At 38.7% G+C, this 23,702-nt stretch overlaps 1 protein-coding gene across 1 annotated transcript in view; it reads right to left on the bottom strand.

Annotated features, from left to right (window-relative positions):
• LOC128615767 (alpha-1,6-mannosylglycoprotein 6-beta-N-acetylglucosaminyltransferase B-like) overlaps positions 1-23,702 on the bottom strand; it is a 108,806-nt gene that overhangs the window by 2,615 nt on the left and 82,489 nt on the right. Inside the window, exons 9-15 of the mRNA XM_053638089.1 lie at positions 16,743-16,874; positions 13,688-13,821; positions 12,755-12,885; positions 9,345-9,353; positions 4,763-4,918; positions 4,499-4,645; positions 3,976-4,092 (exon numbers count right to left, since the gene is read on the bottom strand). Coding sequence (XP_053494064.1) covers positions 3,976-4,092; positions 4,499-4,645; positions 4,763-4,918; positions 9,345-9,353; positions 12,755-12,885; positions 13,688-13,821; positions 16,743-16,874 — 826 coding nt within the window. The remainder of the gene's footprint in view (positions 1-3,975; positions 4,093-4,498; positions 4,646-4,762; positions 4,919-9,344; positions 9,354-12,754; positions 12,886-13,687; positions 13,822-16,742; positions 16,875-23,702) is intronic.

Raw genomic sequence — 23,702 nt, 5'->3', positions numbered from 1 at the left:
AAAAGCGGTAATTGCTAAACTCATCAAGCTTAATCGCCTTCGCTTTGTGACAGTCAGGATTCGCTGAGTCGATAAATCACATTTTCATTTTCCTTGGTCATAGATGTAAACGATCTCGTACCTGAACAATGATCTGTAATAAAAAAACTGCACACTTTATTAAACTGATTAGATTTTTTGTCTCCCGAGAGAGCGCCAGAAAGGCGCTACTGAACAAAACAGAAAAAAACAACACTCGCAGCAGATGAAATGACAGGAGTTGGTGAATATGTCTTATGCACAGACGTGATTCTCAGCCTGGTTTAGATTTTAAACCACCGCATCCTTGTGGTATTCACTTCAGAGCTAAAACAACCCTACTGCCACTTTTCTCTCTGTAGCAGCTGGGAAGAAAAGTACAGAAATAAACACAGCTCATTTAAAAGGAGAGAAAAATCAAGCTCGTTAATGAATTTCAGGATGGTGTTCGTTTGACAGCAGCAGATTCATGTGTTTCACTAATTGAAGCTATGATTTAATGAAACACAGCAGAGGCCTGTGAGATGGAAGGAGAATGTGAAGTTTCTTACTCACTCAAATACAAATAAAAGTGTAAGTGATTTCATTAAAATCGCTTTAATATCTCTTTATATGATGCAATCCGTATGAACAGAGGTTAAGTTAGGCTGAGTGAGGGAATTAGGGACGGGGTTAAGAGTTGAGTTAGGAGTTAATGGCAATATTTTTACAATGTCATTCATTGTAAATTACATGAAATCTGTTGACAGAGAGCGAGAGAAAGAGACAGACAGAAAAGAGAGAGCAGAGAGAGAAATATACATAAAGAGAGATAGATAGAGAGAAAGAGAGAGAAGGACAGAAGAAGAGGGAAACAGACAGACAGAGAGACTGAAAGAGAAATAGACAGAAAGAGAGATGGGAAGACAGTCAGACGGAGAGAGGATAGATAGATAGATAGATAGATAGATAGATAGATCTGTTCAGAGTTCAGAATAAAGACTGATATAATATTTGATTTAAAGGATTTTCCCTTGACACTGGATCTAATTCCATTAGAGAAACAAATATCCATTTCTGATCCGTAAGAATTACAATAATTCCGAGTGTTAAAGCCGAGATTAACACATTTTCAGAGACACACAGCAATGTTTCCGCATTCATCATTAGTACAATCCTCACGCTCTCAAACTTTCCCTCCAATCTTCTCGTACATCTCCATCCTGCAGCAGGTCTTCAGCTGGTCCGTTCGCTCCACTCTGCTTCCCTGCAGCGCTCAAATCAATGTCCATTTCCTGCGGCTATCCGGAGCTCGGGGGTTTATGGATCGATTGACTCATCGGGCCTGCCGACAGCAGAGTCGCCCGAATCCAGAGCTCCTAATTAATGGTTTCCACCCACAGATTTGCCTTTTTTTAACCACATGAGATTCCCAATGAGATGTTTGCTCTAGCAGTTTGACATCTCCAAACCACACAAACGCCAGCCTTCAGTAAATGTTTTGGGGTTATTGAGACATCAATAAGACTAATTGTAATTAAAGGAGCTTTACAGGACCAGGTTAATGGATTCTATTAAACATGGCCCTGTGTATGTTTCCCAGAGGTACCCATTAACATCAGAGGAGTTCTCTGGAAGTGGATGGATTAGAGATGGAACAAAATAATTTCTTTTTTTTTTATCATAACACACAGCAAGCAAAACAAAGGCTCAGATACTTTAATCTAACTAAATACAGAAAAGACTCAATGCAGGTTTTGTCAAATAATGTTAAAATACAAGAAAAACCTAATCAGTCCCTCAAGGATTTAGCGATATTGCAATCTCAGAAATGAATGCAAAATCAAGCAAACTCCACAATTTTGGTCAAGACGCGCCATGTGACGTCATCACAACACACATTCAGCCAAAGCCCTCTTCGATTCATGTGCATCGAACATGAATACAGCTAAAAGGTCTCATTTACCAACAAACATCACCATGAAAGACAAAACCAAAACCTTTTCGTGCAATTGCAATTTTGCCAAATCATGTAGTTTTCTACAAAAAAAAAAAAAACTTGAAAAAAGCTGCAGCCAAATCAAGCATTCTTGTCTGCAACAATCACAAAAAAACTGGCTAAAGAGTCACTCATTTTCTATGGCTGAATCTCAAATCTTAAGCAGAGATGTTGCTTACCTTAGAAGTGAATATTTTCTTGGGTTAAATTATGAACGAACGTAAGTGTAGCAGATGAAACCGTCATTTATCCACGAGAGTTCATAGAATAAAAAAAAATAATAATTAAAAAACAAAAACTAATTAAGTAAACATTGATGTATGTTGGATTATAAGTCGTTGATTCTGAATACAGCCCACTGTAAATAAAAACAATGTACAATGATTTGTACGTGAATCGTGGATGATAAATGTAAAATTATGCTAAATATCAGCAGCAAGAAAACATTACTGTGTGCAACTAGTTTAAAGCAAATCATAAAAATTAGTTAGAAAAGAGATTTGTAAAAAGGAAAACCAAAATAAGTGATCAACACTATTTCTAGCTCTGACCATACACCACTGGGTAAGAAGGGATAGCGACAGTAATGAAAAATTGTCATTCTGTCATAAAAGTGCTAATAAAGGCCCATAATTCTGTATTAATCAACATAAGCACCGTCTTCAGATCAGTCAGGCTGATTCCAAAAACAGTGCAGTTATTACACAGTAATCAGATCAAACCTGATCTGTGCCTGATGTAATCGCATTTTAAATAATTGGGCTCTAATTGATTGATCTTTCATTATTCGATAATTCATTCAAAAGGAACAAATTAACCACTAATCAACATGTAAATGTGGGAGTCTGTGTGCTTTCTCGAGTAGAACAGCTGCGCACGATTGAATCAACACGACTAAACTGTAAAGCCTGTTTTCACACAATAACCGAGCACTGCATCATAATCATTATCCTGAAATATGTTTATTTCTGAAATGATTGGTGTTTAAACAAGACGGAGTACTAATGACGAGCAGCGTCATCGTCACTGATGACTCAAGTAGCCCTGCGGATGAATGCCTGTTTCAATACATTTTACAGATCAATGTTTAAATGTAGGTCAAAAACAGCAGATCAATTTCTGTGAAATTCTCTGAGCATTACTGAGGACACTTTTGAATCCCTTCAAAAAGCCAAGAAGTGTTATTTTATTGTATTTATTTTTACGTTTGATGACAATGTATTAATATATTTTATAGGTTAGACTCTTATTAAGAGAATGCTGAATGTAATTTTAATGTAAACTGAGAGTACTGCATAATGATTTATTAATGCAGTTTTGCATTTTATGAAATAATGTCCTCAGTCTCACTCCAAGATCATACTAAATTGGTTTTCTGACATCTTCAGGACAGAGGAGTTTACACTTTTGCAGTAACACGACAAGATGCAGGGATTATTTATTTATTTATTTATTTATTTATTTATTTATTTATTTTGTATTATTAACAAGAGAGAGAGAGAAAAAAAGAGAGGCTGGTTAACATTAAATGTAACTATAAATGGGTAAAAAAAATAATGACATGTTTGTAATCACTGACAAATTGCAAGTGTTTTATTCCTTACATGTTTACACTCTACACCCCACTCGTCCATATAGTTTTATGTAGAACCCTACAACAAAGTGTTTTCCTACCAGAAAGCGTTCAAAGTAGAATCTTGTAGGAAGTTAAGAACAAGGAATTATCCAGTGAACCCTTGAAGAACCCTGCTACAGCTTTTGTCCTTTCAGCCTAGACTTTGCCACCTATGGTTTTTGTCTCCGATCTTCTGACAGATTATTGGTTACCGTTATTAATGTCAAAAACAGTTTCCATAGTTACCAACAAGCTGCCAGTCAGTCGTTATGTAATGGTCTGTAAATACGTCCATTCAGAAAATTCAGTCACTTTTTTTGTATTTTGCTTGTCATTTTCACACAGTTTCATCCTCTGACTTTACCTTCGTCCTCATAATCTCATGCACAGCAGTTTCAAATTCCTCCGAGTTGTTGTAGTCCACGGTCATGACATGAGGTCGGCCGATGTACTGCTCAGCGTACGGGTGCTGAGAGGAGACCTGGCAAAAGAAAAAGAACAAATAAACATGGATAATATAACGAGCACTTTTCATATTTTCTTTGCTATCTGCTATAGTATTTTTTGTCAGGATCTGATGATCTGCTGTGGATATACACATTTAAAACTACACAACAATATGAATTTGTCCAGTTTAGGTTAGCATCATTTTTTTCTACAAAATTATCCTGTACAGAAGAAAGCTGAATATAATAGCTTTCTACCAAATCAATAACAAGATTTCCTCCATTACTCTGCAGTGAATGAGAAGTTTAAACAAAATAAATAAATAAATAAATAAATAACCAGGTGCTGATTAGCAAGATCTCATTCTCATAATTCTTCATAAATAATTGATGAACTTCATCACTTTTGGATAATTCACTCGCTCCATAAGAAGCACTCACCTCTCTGGACGTTGGTTTCCCTCTGAAGAACTCATGATTGAGTGAGCTGTGCGGAGGACGAAATTTGGGCTGCAGAAAAATGCATCCATTGGCTATTGCTTCTAAAGGGGCGGGTCCTTCATAGGGAAAACCAAAGCCAATGAAGAGCTGGACAGGAATAATAAAAAGACAACTTTTGAGCTAGGTTGAAGATAAACCCCTCAAACTTAGGAAAGCATGTAAAAATGGGATAAAACAGACAATGTGGTACATGTAAAATGTCACCTTGGCCTTGCGTAGAAGCTGTTGCAGGTCCTGTTGAGGCAGAAGTCCATGATTCTTAACAAAGGCAGGGACCTCAGGGGGCCGCTGTGTCTCATAGTACACTGTCCCATGTACTTCCATATAGTGATGTAGAATCTCCAGGAACTTCTCTTTACCCTGGATAAATCCAGAACATTAGTAAATATATAATATATGTAAATCTTTATATATAAAGATATTTACCTTCCTAGTTAGCCATTGTTGCAGTAAATTTACATACAGTAGCTGGACTTAACTTTGAAATAAACTACAAATTTACTACAGACATTTTTACTATTTTATTCATTCAGCAAGTCAAAACAGCAAATTAAGAGCATGATGGACCATCTTATATTGTATGCACATGCTTTCATGAGCTTCTCATGGCTTCATTCTCATGGCAGGAAATGACAGGAGGTGGTGAATCAAGTGCTAATTTATAATCTGCTGAATGATGAGTGTAAAAGTCATATTGTTAAATTAAACCAAATTTGCACTGATTAATGTTGCAGTTGTAATTAATAATTACAACTAGGACTATTCATGCTCAGCATCTTCTCAGTGATATATAATTTTATTAGTAAGCGCTGTTGTCTGAAAGGAAATACCAAGTTTCATTAATAAAAACAATGATATATTTAAATCACTCAAGCTGAATCATTAATCCTTGTGTATCTGAATCATTAATCATTGTGTATTTATACCCAACAGGACCACCAGCTGTCCTTTTTCTAATCTATATTCACCGTTCAACCTCACGCCACCAACTTAGCCCTCAGGTTAAGTTTCCAAACCTTCCAAATGTCACCTGGCACCACCTCAAAGAGATGACTGCCCCCTCACACTAAACACTCACTGTGACAAGCCTCACGGCAGAACAGTATCGCTGCCAGAATGTTAAGCAGGTGGCAAGTTTCCGAATCTGAAGAGTAGCACCATGCTTGAAAAATCTGCTCACGTATTTTTAATGGCTTTTTAAAACTGGCTGGTTCAGAAATGAAGGGGAGGGGATATGGGGTAGTTGAGGTGCTAGAAGCTAGTGGCACTCAGCTGCTGGACTGAAACGTCTTTTTTTGATATAATAATAGCCAATTCAAATCATTTACAAATCTATTCAAGAACCTGAACTGATTCAAACTCATTTGGAAAGCATGACTTCAAAACTTTTTCACAACCTTCAGAATTTACAATTCATATGTAAATGGATATACTGTATACCTTATTAACTTTTGCCAAATCTGTTTCAGCAATGATTTCTCTATTGTCAGAAAGAAGCTGTGAAATACACCAATCAGCCACAACACTAAAACGACTGACAGCTGAAGTGAATAACACTGATAATCTTGTTACAATAGCACCTGTCAGGGGGTGGGATATATTAGGCAGCAAGTGAACAATCAGTTCTTGACACTGAGCTGCTGGAAGCAGGAAAGGTTGTGATGGCCAGATGACTGGGTCAGAGCATCTCCAAAACAGCAGATCTTGTTGGGTGTTCCTGGTATGCAGTGGTAAGTACCTACCAAACAATAACAAGGATCCACGGATCCAAGGATTTAAGGAAGAACAACCGGTGAACCGGCGACAGGGTGATGGACGCCCAAGGTTCACTGACGTGCGTGGGGAGCAAAGGCTACCCCGTCTGGTCCAATCCCACAGAAGAGCTACTGTAGCACAAATTGCTGAAAATGTCAATGTTGGCTATGAGAAAGGTGTCAAAACACACAGGGAATCACAGCTTGCTGCATATGGGGCTGCGTAGCCGCAGACTGGTGAGAGTGCCCATGCTGACCAATGTCCACCTCTGAAAGCACCTACAATGGGCACGTGAACATCAGAACTGGACCATGGAGCAATGGAAGAAGGTGGCCTGGACTGATGAATCAGGTTTTCTTTTACATCATGTGGACGGCCGGGTGCGTGTGTGTTGCTTACCTGGGGAAAAGATGGTACCAGGATGCATTATGGGAAGAAAGCAGGACTGTGGAGGAAGTGTGATGCTCTGCTGGGAAACCTTAGGTCCTGGTATTCATGTGGATGTTACCTTGACATGTACCACCTGCCTAAACATTGTTGCAAAGCAAGTACACATGGCAACGGTATTCCCTAATGGCAGTAGCCTCTTTCAGCAGGAAAATGCACCATGCCACACTGCATAAATTGTTCAGAAATGATTTGAGGAACATAAAGAGTACAAGGTGTTGACTTGGCCTCCAAATGCACCAGATCTCAATCCGATCGAGCATCTGTGGGATATACTGGACAAACAAGTCCAATACATGGAGGTCCCACTTCACAACTTACAGGACTGAAAGGATCTGCTGCTAACGTCTTGGTGCCAGATAACACAGCACACATTCAGAGTTCTTGTGGATTCCTTGCCTCAATGGGTCAGAGCTGTTTTGGTGGCACAAGGGGGACCTACACAATATTAGGCAGGTGGTTTTAATGTTATGGCTGATCGGTGTAAGATAGAAGGATATATAAAACCTTTGAAATCCCAATTACTCACTAAGACTTTATTTCACATAACAGCTATTGGTATCTTTAGATTTCCGCTATTCTAATGATATGCATTTAATATCTTGCAGTTATCATTTATCATCATAATATCATTTATGAGTTATGCAAATACAGTTTGGAGATGTGAAAGTGAAGATCAGAGGTTTGAGATAATAAAGTATAACTACCTTTTGCAGTATTTATGTCTGGTTTGTACTTAAATATTCTGGTTTGTACTTCAAACAGCACAACATGACTCTATAATCATATATTTGCCATAAGGTGACTTTTAGCATCTGACAACTTCAACGAGTTGATCTAAATTCCTAACAAATCTAAACTTTCAAGATATTTCACAGCAAAAATGAGACAAATTAACCATCACTGTAATCTATCTGCTGCTACGGACACTTTGAATTCATCATGGCCATTGTTATCCAGATTCACCTAGTTTGTATTGTCAGAATTATTATCATTTTAGCTAATATTTGAGACCTTAGGAATAAAGCTGATGTTAGTTAGACTTAGTTAATGATTTCCCTGGTGTTCATTGGTTACTTGGTGAGAGGGACACTGTAATTTACCATCAGTAGCTAAAATCAACTTGTGATCAGAGGAAGGTGTCTATTTCTGTTATTTTAATACTTAAAATACATTTATGGATTTATACTTTACTGCATTTCTACTTGAGCAAAGCATTTCAGCATTTTTACCACCTATGGTGAAAGGATTGAAGAAAATGTAACAAGGTTGGATAGAAGAATCACTGCCAAGACACATTTATTCCCTGCAGTAGTTTTATTTGATTTTTCTTTCACCTCTGTATTGTCACCTGTGTATTTTGAATAAAAGCATACCTCAGTTAAAAAGTCTGAAAGTTTGTGGAAGAGAAATATAAGGGGATTGAAGTGCAGCCCTTTGACACAAGGGCATATATGTCAAGATTTGCCATGAAAGGAAGAACAGCATTGAGCTGTTTTTGCACAGTGTCTTCTCATAATGGGATTTAGGGGTTTCAGTTATATATATATATATATATATATATATATATATATATATATATATATATATATATATATATATAAAAACCTCAGACATATCTGACCCTTTTAGTCCACAAACTCCCTTAACAAATGTTCCAATGGCACCCAGGGAAGGGGTTAGAGGCTGGAGAGAGATCTTTGAGGAATGTAGCTTGGGTAGGACATTATCTACATGTTAATGGAGTAGGAATGTATTAATTAATTAATCACATTCGAATGATTTCAATTCTTGCACTATATCGCTGACTGGTTCAAGTCAAATCAAGAATCCGGTCCTTAAAAATCTTGGTATATGATCAAGCCATTGCTATTGACTTCCTCTGTGTTACTAACCAGCTTCCTCCACTTCTATTGTGTGGTGTGTAGCCATGATTGGAGGCCACAGGGATCGATAGCTTGCTCTGTGAGGATTTTCCAAACCAATTAGGAGATTATCACCAGTGTTAAATGCTGAAAACAGAGAGGGATTAAATTTGAAGATGGCCTTGCTAGCTGGGTGTAGGGACTCACCTTTGGTTGAGCTTGCAGGCAAAGCATACAAAAAATTGGTATTGATAATAGCAGGAAGCTTCACCAGCTAGAGTCCAGGGATTATTTATCGACATTATTAGTTCAAGTTGGAGTTTAAACTGGAGGTCTTGGCAATGAGAAAAATAATAATTAGACATGTTTGCAAGTGATCTGTAGGGATATGAAAGATGCTTTTGCCAGTCCTTACACGTTTTGCATAGGAGCTCTGCATTTTAATGTTGGAGTTTTCTGTTATCACTTGAAAATATACCAAAAGAGTTTTCTGTTTTCCCAAAATAAAATGGTACAGGAGCTAATCAACATATGAATCTGGAATGATTGGAAGTTGTGTAAGTGTTTTGAACATTTGACATTTGAACTGACACCCCTTGTAGCGTTCCTTCATTCCCCACATCTTTCATTAGTCACCTTTCATCTTGCTTTCTGTCACAGTAAATGGAGAATGCTTGAAGTTTATTAATGTGAAACAAATCTATCAATGTACTGTATGCTTGGCTTAGCTAATATTAGGCAAGTAGTAGTATTAGTCGTGGCTGTGGGGATTTGTCCATTCAGCTACAAGAACATTAATGAGGTCAAGCACTGATGTTTGACAAGAAGGCCTGGGGTGCAGTTGGTGTTCCAGTTCATCCCAAAGGTGTTCAGTGGGGTTGAGGTCAGGGTTCTGTGCAGGACACTCGAGTTCTTCAAAACCAACCTTGAAAAACCATGTCTTCCTGGAGCTCAAATTCTGCAGAGGGGGAGTGTCATGTTGGGACAGGGTTGGATCTGTTTGTTTCAGTGAAGGGAAATCTTAAGGCTAGAACATACAAAGACATTCTATACAATTCTTTGCATCCAACTTTGTGGCAACTGTTTGAGGAAGAACCACATATGGCTGATGGTCAGGTGTCCAAATAGCTTTGGCTATATAGTATACTTTAAGGCAGTGGTTACCAACCCTTTTCACTGAGATCTACCTTCCTGCAGGTTTCATCTCCAACCAAAATTGAACGCATCTGTTTTAGTTGGCAATGTACAGATGGTCAGGTAGGCATGATTAAGGTTGGAGCTAAAGTCTTCAGAAACATGGCTGGTGACCACTGACTTAGGGGATACCTTTAACAAATAAAGGCTTAAGTTATTCAGGACTTCTTTAACAGGACGCCATTGGCCAGTGAAACCTTAGATTGGCTGATGGAGTGAGTATCTAAAAGTCTTCCCCACTTTTCAACTCCACACACATCAAGCGTTGAATCAGCAAGTAACTGGATAAAATCCCAGAGTTTGAGAAAAGCATAATACCATTCGGGTTGTTGAATAACCCTGTCAGAGTCTTGCCAAGGAAACCGCATTATACCCAAATTTTACCCTACATTTTACTGCTGATCTCACTTCTGCCACAGTCTGGGGAGTAGAAAATGACTAGCTGGACAAAGGGGACTGAATATAAAAAGGTTAAGGAGTGAGAGAGATTATAAGTAGATTTGTAAAGTACAAAAACAGAAGTGTAAGCAATAAGGAAAGGTGTAAATATGGAAATTAAGATATAGTGTGAAAGGGAGGGCTCAGGAATAATGGAAAGGAGGATGAAGTGAAAGAAAAAAAGAAGAAACAATAGAGGAAAGGGCAATTAGGATATTGAATCAAAAGGTCTATGTGGAAAAGGAAGAATGATACTGGGAAGAAGAATGATAAATTGAGGATGTTGATGGAAGAGCTGTGTATGCATAATAAGCAGAACAGTCTCAGAGGCCTGAAACTGTTTTCCACATTCAGATGCCAGCAATCCACTCTTGAGGATATCAAAATTCTCAGCTCTGCAGAATCAGTCAAAGAGAGCAAATTTAACAGCGAGAACCTTACAGCTTTGATTGCAGACCTGAAGTAAACAACACGAAACTCAATTCAGTTCCACCTAAAAGCCTGCAAACCTCAGCCCTGCGATCCGTTTCAGCAGGTACGCCTTTGCCAAGAAAGCTTATTGATGATGTTAAATTGCTTAAGAAGGCAACCACAACCCAAGGCAGTGCAAAAAAAAACGCTAGAAAGGACTGAAATACTCTCACATGAAAACAGGAACTCTGTAACACTATGCAACACATGGTTCTCTGAATCTATGGTTGAGGGCTTTTCTCAATCCAGAATTGAGAAGGCAATGGCAATAAGTGCCCCTCTGGCTGTGACTGCAATTCTGTCAACCAGTCCTGGGACATGTATTAATGACCTTCTGGTTGCAAGTTCAGACCCCATTTTTTCTTTTGGGACAGCTGGTATACTTGACATATTGATTTGCAGTTATCTTAATAGTTTGACAACCAAGCTATACCTCCTTGTAATGAGCAGTTATAAACAGGGGAAAGTGCATAAACTCAGCCTGGCATTTATTACAGGAAATCCAAGAATTATTATCAAGATCCATAACATCGGTCAAAACACAGGAAGATGGCATTAAAAGGGGACAATTCAAAAACAATAACAAGCATGAGTCGGAAAACTGGAACAAACAGGAAACAGAAAATAAGGCTCTAAAACAAGACTTTGTATCAAGGAATAGAGACTAACTAAATAAGGGCTGAACACAGGTCTTATGTTTCACCCTGTTGGCTCAAAATACATAACAGAGTGAGAGTTTTGAGGAAAAAAAGGCTATTCTTTAAAATCTTTTTAAAATTCGAACTAAATTCTAATGTGGGATCAAGTGAAATCTTTCTAGTGGTTGTCAGTGACATCTGAAACTTCAGGGGGTTAACTCTCCTCCATGGATGCAAAAAGACCGGCTGGAATCAAACAATATTGTAGGTGAGCTGCCTGCAGTGTTTTATTTATTTATTTATTTTAATGCTTTAATGATGGATAAGGAGCAAAATGTACAAAAAGAGACTTACCTGAAGCTGCATCAAGATGAAATATAGGGAAAAGAATAGAAAAAAATTTGCAGGTTAGACAAAGCCCCGTTGTTTTACTTTTACAATTACGTAGCTTCTGATTTAAAGAACCATCTCTGTACTTGACATAGTTCAAAAAAACAAGTGAGTTATTTTAAGTCTGAGTAAGGTTCTGCCTTTCAGTCGTGATATATTCAGACAGTGTTGATTTTTAAAGAAGACCTTTTCAGAAGGTTTGTGTGTCGTTCCACAATCTAGAGTATGACATACCACTTTGAAAAGTAATTTAAGTCTAAATTAAAGTCGAGGATTAATTTTTATCTTCGTCTTTGAGAACAGATAACGTTATCTCCTAGCTTGTCTGCTCTTCTACAGAACCCTTATCAAGTGCGGCTTCTGAGAAATGTGTCAGGCTTTAAGTGAATGTGCTGAAACCTGACGTGTTAAATATTAATTAATGCTGTAAATTTTATCATTAAGTTGTGACTGCGTGGTTGTAGTGATAACAGAGGTACAAGACAAAGCAGAGGCACAAACACTGCTAACGAGAACATCTTATCATGTGGAGAGAAAAAAAAAAAAAGAATTTTACAGAAAAATCATAGCCTAGTATGTTTGTGGAGGAGGTGTTTCATGTTGTGCAAAAAGCAATAGTAAAAAAAAGAAAATAAAACAGCAATGCAATGGTTTGGTGTAACTTAATAATTTGAAGCTCCTCTTTCATTTTACCAACCAAATAAACCACATTTCCACCAAATTGTTGTCTACTGACTCAAGATGAAGGCTCAAAAGTAGGTTTCCCAAATGGAGTGAGTATTCAATGTGATGCTCGCTCTATAATTGTAGATGTTTGTAGATGTTTCAACAACCCGAATGGTATTATCCTGTGATGTTTTGGGGAAATTTTTGCCAAACTTGATAAAGCAGTTAATATAAAACTGATTATGATGATGGGTCTGTTGAAATAAGATTAAAGTGAAACAGAGCGTTTTCTAGGTCAGCATTTCTATTTCAAGCAGCAGCATCCTCCTCACCTTCCACATGCTGGCCTCCTTGCCGTACACAACTGCCATGTTCTTCACTTTGTTCTGCTGGATGTTGTGTTTCTCTGTCTCATTCAGCTCCTCGGATACGAAGCCCATGAAGGAGTTATCTGGGGTGTGGGCTGGGGGAAGAAAAGGAGAGATGAGGACTCAATCAGGAATTTGGGGAGCTTGCAAGGAGATTTTTAAGTTATGTTTCTGCCCAAATATTTTTGTGACATTTGTAAAAAAAAAAAAAAAAAAAAAAAAAAAAAAAAAAAAAAAAAAAAAAAAGGCAAATTACATTCTGAAGATGATGGAAAAGAGCACATCCAATTTTTTAAAAGAAATATTGTATCTTCACTAAATTTCTACAAATCAGCCAGGAGTAAAAACAAAACCAAAAAAAAAAAAACAACAACAACAACAACAAAACCCACAACTTTACCATACAATACCAAGAAACCTCAACGCCTAAACTCCTCTGTCCTGAAGATGTCAGAAAACTTAAAGTTACAGCTTTACCTCTGACTGTTACATAACACTCCTTCCCTGAATGTTACATCATAAACTTACAGATAAATTTGCCATATAAATGATTCCACGTTTTTAAATAATATTTTTATGTGGAGTGTAATTTATAAAGTTCTGCTGCAAATGAATCAACACCTTCTGACCAATCGGAATTGAGAATTCATCAGAGCTGTTGTTTCAGTGTGTTAATCAGCATGTATTATTGGGGACATTTTTCTAGATTGACTGCCTAACTTTCCAGACTCTGTTACTGTATTACAAAAAAAGAAAGAAAAGTATGAAATGATAATTTCATGGGGAAAAATAAAGGTTGTATTACTCTAAACATTCATACTTTTTCCAGTTTTATCTGAAAGTCCATATTTTTCCCCACCTGGAATTCGATGCATTGCAATTCTACACTTTACTTACGGAACATGGTCATGTATTGCCTGGTGTTGAGATTCCAGTATCCCCAGTTCGTCCTGTAGCCATGTAAAGTTGCATATTCCTCATGGTTATAGGCTGGCTCTGTCCCAAACGTGTCTATGACTCGAATATGGCACCTGGAAAACAACAGGAAGGGAACTCATCATATGGTAAACCTGTATATGAATATATTGGAAAAAAAATGGAGTTGATCTTTGTATCAGCTAAGTCATGTAAATGCAGCTGGAATGAGCCATGAATACAAACAGCTTGAGCCAGAGAGAGCCTTCTGACATCAAAATCCCCCGATTCAGAACACAACAGCGTCTCGACACTGTAATTTCTCCACTAGAAAGGAGAGTTTTGTCAATCGGTGAGTACACTCATCCCAACACTATAATCTAAAGCTGGAATGGCAGGGTAGAAATGAAGCAGCTCGGTAGCAATCACACCTTTCTATTCATGCATTGTGCATGCTTTTATTCAGCCGAACTCACTGCTGTGACAGAAGAGTGCACAATAACGCGGAGCACACATCAATACAACTCTCTGAAATCACCTTCATATAAAAAGCTCAGCAATTCACAGAGCCATCAAAACAAAGGCTCTCAATGCAAAGACGTGATAAAAAAAAGTGAGACAGCAGCCATCTTTGTGGTAAGCACTCTGACTATTTTGCAAATCATGATTGTCATGATAAAAAACAGAAGTCCATTAACCCACCCCCCAAAAAAGGTGTATCCTTATATCTGTGATGGCCTGGGAATCCCTTCACACTGTGAAATTTAGAACTGTATGTATATATCACCCAATCAACCAGTCACGCATCAGCAGAGCAATGAATTAATCATGCAAATATAGATCGAAGAGCTTGTTCATATCGAACATAAAAGGCGGGGGGGGGGGGGGGTTAACTTTGATTGTGCCATGGTTTTTCAAAGACAGCTGATCTCCTGGGATATATTTTTTTTACACACAACAGTCTGTAGCACTGTAACCTTGTTCCTGGAGATCTACTTTCCTGAAGACTTTAACTGCAACCATAATCATGCCCACCTGACCATCTAATCATTGCCTTAAGAAGTTCTTGATCAACTAAAACAGGTGTGTACAGGTGATTTTGGCTGGAGATGCAGGAAGGTAGCTTTAAAGTAAGAGGGTTGGTGACCACTGCTCTAGAGTTTACACATGATGGTGTGGAACACAAAAACATCTGGCTGCTCTGTTGGTGGAAATGTCTTGATGAAGAGAGAGGTTAGAGAAGACCGGCCAGACTGGGTTGAGCTAACAGGAAGGCTAGGGTAACTCAAATAATAATAACGATTCTTTATTGATCACATATACATATGCACAGTGAAATTCTTTTCTTTGCATACCCCAGCATGACAGGAAGCTGAGGTCAGAGCACAGGGTCAGCCATGATACAGCACCCCTTAAGCAGAGAGGGTTAAGGGCCTTGCTCAAGGGCCCAATAGTGGCAGCTTGGCAGTGCTGGGGCTTGAACCCCAACCTTCCAATCAGTAACCCAGAGCCTTAACCACCAAGCCACCACTGCCCAAACTGCCCCACTGTGGCACCCCAATAACCACTCATTACGACATGCTGAACCTTGAGGTGCATTATTCCATTTCTGTCAGCTGAGAAAAGGAATCTGAGGCTTCAGTGGGCACAGGATCACCCAAACTGGAGAGTCAAAGACTTGAAAAGAGAAGGTGACATCTTTTAGGAATAGGAATAACGTCCAAAATACTATTGCCAAATTTCTGATAAATTACCTAATTTTTCCCCTTTCAAAATGAGAGAACAAAAACAAATAAATAAAACCACAACTAGATTTGGTAATATGAACTGATAGTAAATGTTAAAGCATGGATATTGAATTATGCGTGTGTGTGTGTGTGTGTGTGTGTGTGTGTGTGTGTGTGTGTGTGTGAAGATATTGACACGTACAGAGCAGCGTTGTCTCGACCTTTCACTAATGCATTATTAATGAAGTGGAGATGGTGATTATATAGGGTCATAAAAGTCCTAGAAGGAAATCTGAGAGTGTTCTACAGCCTGATTAATGGCGTGCCATCGGTAAAGGGCATGATTTGTCAGTTTGTGGTAGGTGGGTGAGGATCAAACATGAATCCTGCTGAATCGTATCATGACGACCTTCCACAAGGTCAGTGGCTCTGAATGTGATCTGTAGTGCTAGATACGACGTCTAATCTTCTAATCGATTACTCTTTGTATGCTAGCGTGTTTGTGTGTGCATGTGCGTGTGTGTGTGTGTGCGCTGGTGTACTAGAAACTTTGCTAAGTATTAAAGATGTTCCACAGGGATCAATTCTAGGTCCAGTTCGGTTCACAATCGATATTGTGCAGTATGCAGTCACTGTATATTATGCTGTGGCGAAAACAAAAACAATCATTGGCAAATTGCTGTGGTATAAGAGGAATAAAACACTTGGGGAAGTTATGCTATAGGAAAATAGTCAACTTTGTGTGTGTGTGTGTGTGTGTGTGAGAGAGAGAGAGAGAGAGAGAGCATGAGAGAGCATGAGAGAGAGAGATAGAGAGACTCTACTGCATCTACTGGATCAATAAGCATTATTTTCACCACAAACCTAAGCAGAATAACAGCATTCTGTTGATCCTCTCTTCCCCCCCCTCTCTCTCTCTCTCTCTCTCTCACACACACACACTCACACACACACACACACACACACACACACACATTACAGTTTGTGTAATGTGTGTAAGGTGTGTTCCTCTGTCACTGTGGTTTGACGAAGCAGCCTTGGGGGGAGTTTGAAAAGAGAAGGAGAGAGAGCATGATGTGTGTGTGTGTGTGTGTTTGTGTGTGTGTGTAAGTGTGTGTGTGTGACATAAAGAGAGCAACTGGAGGACTGATTAAGCACGGCTCTAATTAAAGCGATTCAGGATAATCGCTGTCTTGTGTAACTGAAACTGCTCTAAAAGAACGTGAGTCAGAGAGTGAGGAAAGAGATGAAGAGAAGAGAAGAGAAGAGAAGAGAAGAGAAGAGAAGAGAAGAACGACTGTCACACTGACTTGTGTTTCTTTAAGGACAGCCCCATGTGCTGCTTCATCTGCTGTAATCCATGGTAGTCAGTGTAAATGAGGTCAAAGGGCAAAGGTCCTGTAAGTGGGCAACTTCCTCTCCCAGGTGGCACGCCAAGGAACCTGCCAGAATCAGAAGCACACAAAAAGGTGTTGATTAATTTTCTAGTACAGCAGCTCTGCCAGTAGTGCAGCTGCAAATCACAGGTTTATATTAATGCACTTGTTCTGATATGTTATCGTTTCTATAGCAACAGCTCATTCACAGGGATGTGTACAGTGAATACACCACACAAACAGTGTTGGGTAAGGAGACTTTATTTATCATTTATATGCAGTAAATTCCATACCAACAGCACAACATGGAGTGTTTTATTCCTTACTCCTATTGCATCATATTTTTTTGCACCCAGCAGTCCAATATTAAACATGTGATCATGTATTGAGATTCCCTTGTGCTTTAATATTTCTCTTCAAGCAGAATATCATCGCTGTTTAGCAAGCCAAGCAAATGAAGCAAATTTCAAGCCAAGCAAATGAAGCAAAATTTTCATTTTGTTCTACGTTCAATACAAATTCTTAACTGGGTCAGTTAAAATTGATTTACACACAAGCTACAGAGGAAATGAGAGAAAGGAAAAGAAAGCCTTTGAAACGGCATAAACACCCCAAGAGCAACACACACTTCTCTGGTTTGGTGTGAAAGGGATGGAGAGGAATTTATTATTGAACAGGAGGCTTTCTGGGACCTCCTGCTAATCTCATTTCGCTCTCGTCTCTCATTCGTACTGTTTGAGAAAACCAACCGTCGACTCTTTTTGTGCTCCAACAAACGAAAGAGCACTGTGGAAGATATAAGTCACAAGGCTCTGTGCTTTAGGAACAAAAAAAGGCACTTTCACAGGTAAGGAATAAAACACTTTCAATTCAGTCCCTCAGGGATTTTGCAGTTTTGCAATCGCAGAAATGAACGCAAAATCAAGCAAACTCGGCAATATTCGGAGGAATATATTTTCCGCATATTTGGGCCAAGACGTGTCATGTGACATCATCACAACGCGCATTCAGCCAAAGCCCTCTTCGATTCATGTGCGTCAAGAATGAGTACAGCTAAAAGGTCTCATTTACCAACAAACATCACTGTGAAAGACCGCAAATTTCGCCAATTCTGCTTTGAAAAAGCCGAACGCATCACAAAAAAACTCAAAATCCCGTACAGACTGCTAAATATAGCTATAAATGGACGAAAAATACATCATCAAGTAAATAAAAAAATTGTTGGCAAATTGCTGTGGTATAAGAGGAATAAAACACTTCAGGACACGCTGCTATAGGAAAGTAACCAACAATGTAGCGATGTGATGAAGCGGAGGTACTGTTACCACACTAAAGCTGATTATTTTCCCATAACAGCACATCCTAAAGTGCTTTATTTCTCTTCTACCACAGAAATGTACGCATTTACAATCGCAATTTATATTTATTAACGAACAACACAGTACTTTTTTTTTTTATCTATTTATAGTTACATTTAATGTTGTGGAACATCCACAGGAAAAGGCATCTCCTGTTCTCACTTACATTCTAGCAGTCATTCCTTCACCAGTCTCTTTTTTCTCTCTTATGAAGTCAACAAAAAAAATGTTACCAAGAGACCCCAAAGTGCAAACTCCTCTGTCATAAAACATAAAGTTCCAGCTTTACCTGTGGCTGTTACAAAAAGTGCACTGGAGACTCCTTCCACAAATAAATGTTAAATAAACATCTCCTTACAGAAAACTTCGCCATATCAATGTTTTTTTTGTTTTTTTTTTACCCGTTTATAAAGAGCATCCATTGTCCCTTTGAATGAGCTGTTACTATAGAAATGATTACGTATTCGAACAAGCGCATTAATATAAGCCTATTTTCAGAGTGGCTGTTATAGAAAATGCAGACCAATTACAATCCAGGATTCAATTACAGGACCATTCCACACTCTATTTAGGGTTCCTTTAATAAAGTGTGTTAAACATAAACAGCCTTCGATGTTGTGATCACGACATCCATTACGGAGCGCAACACGACGGCAACATCATCTTCAATCTGCGATTGATCTCCATGAGAGAGTGTGAATGCAGAAAAGTGTCAAACTCGTTGACATGACGCGCTTACAGCCGTTCCGACATCACATTACATTAGCTATGATGACTTACTGGGAACATTTCCAAACACCTCTGAGTAACTCCGCAGACGAGTGTATCAAGATGTAATGAGTTTTTGGGTGTTGCAGTCCGTCTGGGTGGCGTGTGGTCCGGTCGATAACCCCCAACACACACACACACACATGCAAAAAGCAAATCAGTCCTGAAAGCTAACCAAGTGTGCAACAGCCTCCAGCAACACCACTACATGAACACAGACCACAAACAAATCAATAAATCAATAAAACTAGCCTCATTTCTTTTCTTAGTAAAAAGTTTCTCAACACCCGTTAGAAGAAAAAAAAAGTTTCTTAGTGGTTCTTTTGATGGATTTCTAAAGAGGTTCAATGTGGAACCTAGTCTCAGCCTCAGAGTGCCTGATAGCTTTCGAAAGTTGCAAGCTGATGGGCTGGATTCACACAACAGGTTCTAACACTTTTTTAACAGACCCAATGAGCTTTTTAAAGAAAGATCCATCTGTGGATTGAAAAAAAAAGTGCACTGTATCACATCTTCCTGGAACAATTTGAGCTCCGGAAGGTTCTTGGCCAGATTTAATGATGGGAAGTACCAGTCTCACATCCTAAAGCGAGTTTAGCTGTTGTTTGAGTGTTTTATCACATTTTATCCTTGTTCAGTCTGTACAGAGTTTGTTTGTGATTGTTGCGGCCAAAAAGGCTTGACTTTTTTTTTTCTAAATTTGCGATGCACCTTGCAGAGTTTTTTTTGCACTATTTTTTTGCGGAAAGGCGAAATCGCAATTGTACGAATTCACAGTGATGTTTGTTGGTAAATGAGGGTCTTGGTCCAAATCTGTGGAAAATCTGCTGTAATTTTTAAAAATTGCAAGCTCCTCCGAATATTGCAGAGTTTGCTTGATTTTGTGTTTATTTCTGTGATCATAAAATCCTGGAAGGACTGCTTTTTAAAAATGTATTCAGACTTTTACACTTCTCTGGGATTTTAACGCTACATTCACACTAGTGAGTGACAAAGTGGCAGGCGAGAGTTCATTTGCTACACTGATACCGAGCCATGATTTCAGTGACTCTGGCAAGCAACAGAAACAAAGCAACATTTGAACTGAGAGTTTCTCAAATCTATGCAAATTAGGTAAGCTGCTGTAAAGCGATTGGCTCGAATGATTTCTCAGACCAATCCTATGGTACATGCGCTCTGACACTTCTTCAGTTCTCCATCTTTATTACTCCACCTTCCTACCTGCAGTTATATCCCATTTACTGTTTGGAAGAAAAACTTATAAGCATGGATTCTTCTAAACCTGTCATATATGACTATTCATTAAATGTGTATAGAGATAAAGCTTGGAAGGAAGTAGCAGAGATCATTAATTCCTCTGGTGAATTTACATAACTAATATAGTTAGCTTGATTTGCTACATTAACTCGTAACAACCAATTTTCACATGGATTACTTATGATCATTATTTACTTTTTGAATAACTAGTTAGCGTTAGAAGCTATATATACACTGCTGTTTCTCACCGGAACAGATGGACAGGCCACTCCCACAGCAGAAATTACAATTGACACGAGTGACATGTTACCTGCCATCATTACCTGCTAGCACGACAGGCCTTGGAGTTGAACTCGCAATTGGAGTTGAACTGTCAAGCCCACTGCTGCACCGTAACCATGAACTAGTTCATTTTCTCTGAACTTGTCATTTTAGAGAGCTGTTCTTTTTTTTTTTCCTCCTCCGGTGTCAGGCTGCTCTTCAATCAGTGCTCACGCTCGTCAGACAAATCAAAGGCTTTACTGTGTCTGAAAGGCAAATTCCCTTCTCTCTCGATTTTTCTCTCTGCCTGAGGAAATTTAACGCCCTCTCCTGTACTGTGCTCTCCAGCACTGCTCTCCCAGCATCCATGTTGGACGTCATTTTTTGTGAGCGGTCTCCATCTCTCTCCTTCACTCCGCATGATGAATGGCCTCGAGGTTAATGCCTCGCTGGCCTCTCGCGCTTCGTGTCCATCTCTCCTCGATGAGGAATTTAAAGGCTAGCCTTGGTTATAGCAGGCCGCTTCACAATGCCGCTCCAGAATATGACTTATGAGGCAATTTTCCTCCCCGTGCCACTCACATATGGCTTTCTGAAGCATACTGTTTGTTTAGGGGGTCTGAAGCGGAACGCATATCAATAATTCATGTTTTAGGAGGGGATAGAGAAACGGCACAGAAATGAGGCAAAAAAAATGCAACGTGGTCAGCCATGACGGCTACAAAGTGCACAAACTGGTAAAAAAGTCAGAGTGGGATTTAAATGACAGGCAGAAGGGCCTTGGCACTTTCTTCATCATGTGTGTGCACTTATGACCTGTATTAGGCAATAACCACATGCACTATTTTGAGTTATAACAGCATTATAAAATAAAAATAAATGAACATAAATATAATCTATCCTGTCAGAGCTGTTGTTATAGATAATTAATCAACACCTTCAGACTAACCAGAATCCAAAATTAAAAAACAGCGCTGTGGTGTAACGTTAAAAAGAAAGGACGTGCTTCAAATTTGCCTGAAGTTCCACTTCAGCCTGGCTGTGTATGAAAAAAGATATGGATCGTAGGTATGGCTGGAGGTGATGAGACTGTAGGCTATTGTGGTACAAGAGGGTTACAATGACATGACTTAACACCCGAGGAAATGATAGCATCCATTAAATATGGTTTCCTCTTTCATCCTCTCTCTCTGCCGCTGATTTCAGATCCTTCTCAGTCCTCTTCATGCAGATAATGGATGCCCTCTTCAGCCTTTCTCTTCTTAATGTGCCCTAGCTGATGGTGCTGAAGTGCACTCCGGAGTGCTAATGACTCACCGGGGAGTGAGAAACAGCTGCATCTACAAACCCGTCACACACACCCAACTGTTTTAGTGCTGGATAACATTCTGTAGCCCTTTGAGTCTTGTTCAAGAGCTAATGGAAGCTTGTGTGTGTGTGTGTGTGTGTGTGTGTGTGTGTGTGTGTGTGTGTGTGTGAGTGTGTGTGTGTGTGTGTGTGTGTGTGTGTGTGTGTTTGTGTGTGTTGCTAATGCTAACGCTAATGTATTACTTCACCAAGGTTCTATTTATTTACATTTTAAAGGCTTCGTGTTTTTCATTGATAAATTATGCAAAATTTCTGATTTGAATATGGGTCACCTGTTTTGGAAAAAAAAAATTGGCTGAGGGGCGGGGTTTTCCTGGATTTTAATTCAGATGAAATTGCTCAATTTAATGAAGTTTGTTGATATCACAGCCCATAATATTGCCATGTACTGTAGGCAAAATCTGTCTGTTTACAGAGGAAACTCCAGAGATGCACAGCACATACTTGGAATACAGGTGTTTCACTGTTAACTGAGTTAACCAGTCTTGTTAGGTAATCAGTATCATAAAATATCCCCTTTTAGCTTACACATTTAATTTAAAAAAGAGCCATTCACCTGCATTTTTCTGTTGCCCCATGTGAGGAGGGAGGGGGATACAAGATGCAAGGTTATAAGAAAAGAAAAGACCAGATAAGACCAGATAAGATAAGATAAGATAAGATAAGATAATGTTGTCCAGGTGAGCTGTGACACTTGGTGGAATCCTAGTTACTAGTTCATTACATATACATTTACATTTACATTTATTCATTTAGCAGATGCTTTTATCCAAAGCGACTTACAAATGAGGAAATACAAGCAAAGCGATATATCAAGCAGAGAACAATACAAGTAGTGCTACCATACAAGATCCATTAATTGAGTTCTAGAAGAAGCAAAGTGCGCAGAGTAGAGGTGTAAGTGCAATTTTTTTTTTTTTTTTCATGAGTTGGTGAGGTGTTCACGGAAGAGGTGGGTCTTTAGCTGTTTTTTGAAGATGATGAGAGATTCTGAGGTCCGGATTGAGGTTGGAAGTTCATTCCAACATTTAGTTTGAAGGTTCTGGAAAGGGACCTTGAGCCACGCAGAGTAGGAACTACTAAGTGTCGGTCTCTAATCGATCGCAGATTGCGTGAGGGTTCATCCTAATAGTTCATCCTAATACTTGTAAGTTCGGCCAGTATCTAAAAATAATTTTAATTATATCTTTTTGTAAAAAATAAATAAATAAGTAAATAAAAATAAAAAAGAAGCATGATTCCTGATTCCAATATTATAATAATATCATATGTTAGATTTCAATTAAAGGGTTCTTTGAATGTCCCTCCAAATCAACCCCCCCCCCCCTTTTTTTCTTGCAAGTTGTGAACACTTAATTATCCAACAAACCTTTAAAGAACCCTCAAGGAACCCTTTTCTACATGCATAAGCAAAGTAAAATTTATAATGAGGCATTTTCTAAATAAGAACGTATGCTAGCTAAGCATAAATAACTAGATTGCTAATTGTGAAAAATAATAATAAAATACATGTATGTAAATGTTGAACAATTAAGGATTTTTTGTTTGATCTTCTGGCAGAAGTCACAGTCACGATTTTCCTCTCGTGCAGCATTCAGTATACATTAACAGCCCAAAGGGCGACAATTCACGTGTCCGGGTTCTCAGTGACATTGACTTTGTTTACTTTTGACACGTGTGTTCTGTTATGGTTTATGTCCTGTCTCTCCCCCTGTATTGTCATTGGTTGTTGCCTGTATGTGTCAACATTGTATTCAGCTGTTGTGTATTATCCCCTTGATTACGTTTGGTATTTAAACACCTCGTGTGTCTTTGTTCAGGGCGAAGTATCGTTTGCGTATCCGTAACAAACCAAGCCTTTGATCCTCATTCTTTTGTTCCA

Source organism: Ictalurus furcatus, chromosome 12 (assembly GCF_023375685.1).
Source record: "Ictalurus furcatus strain D&B chromosome 12, Billie_1.0, whole genome shotgun sequence".
Lineage (NCBI taxonomy): Eukaryota > Metazoa > Chordata > Actinopteri > Siluriformes > Ictaluridae > Ictalurus > Ictalurus furcatus.
The sequence above is the reverse complement of the archived record's forward strand: the minus strand, read 5'-3'. Positions and strand labels throughout refer to the sequence as shown.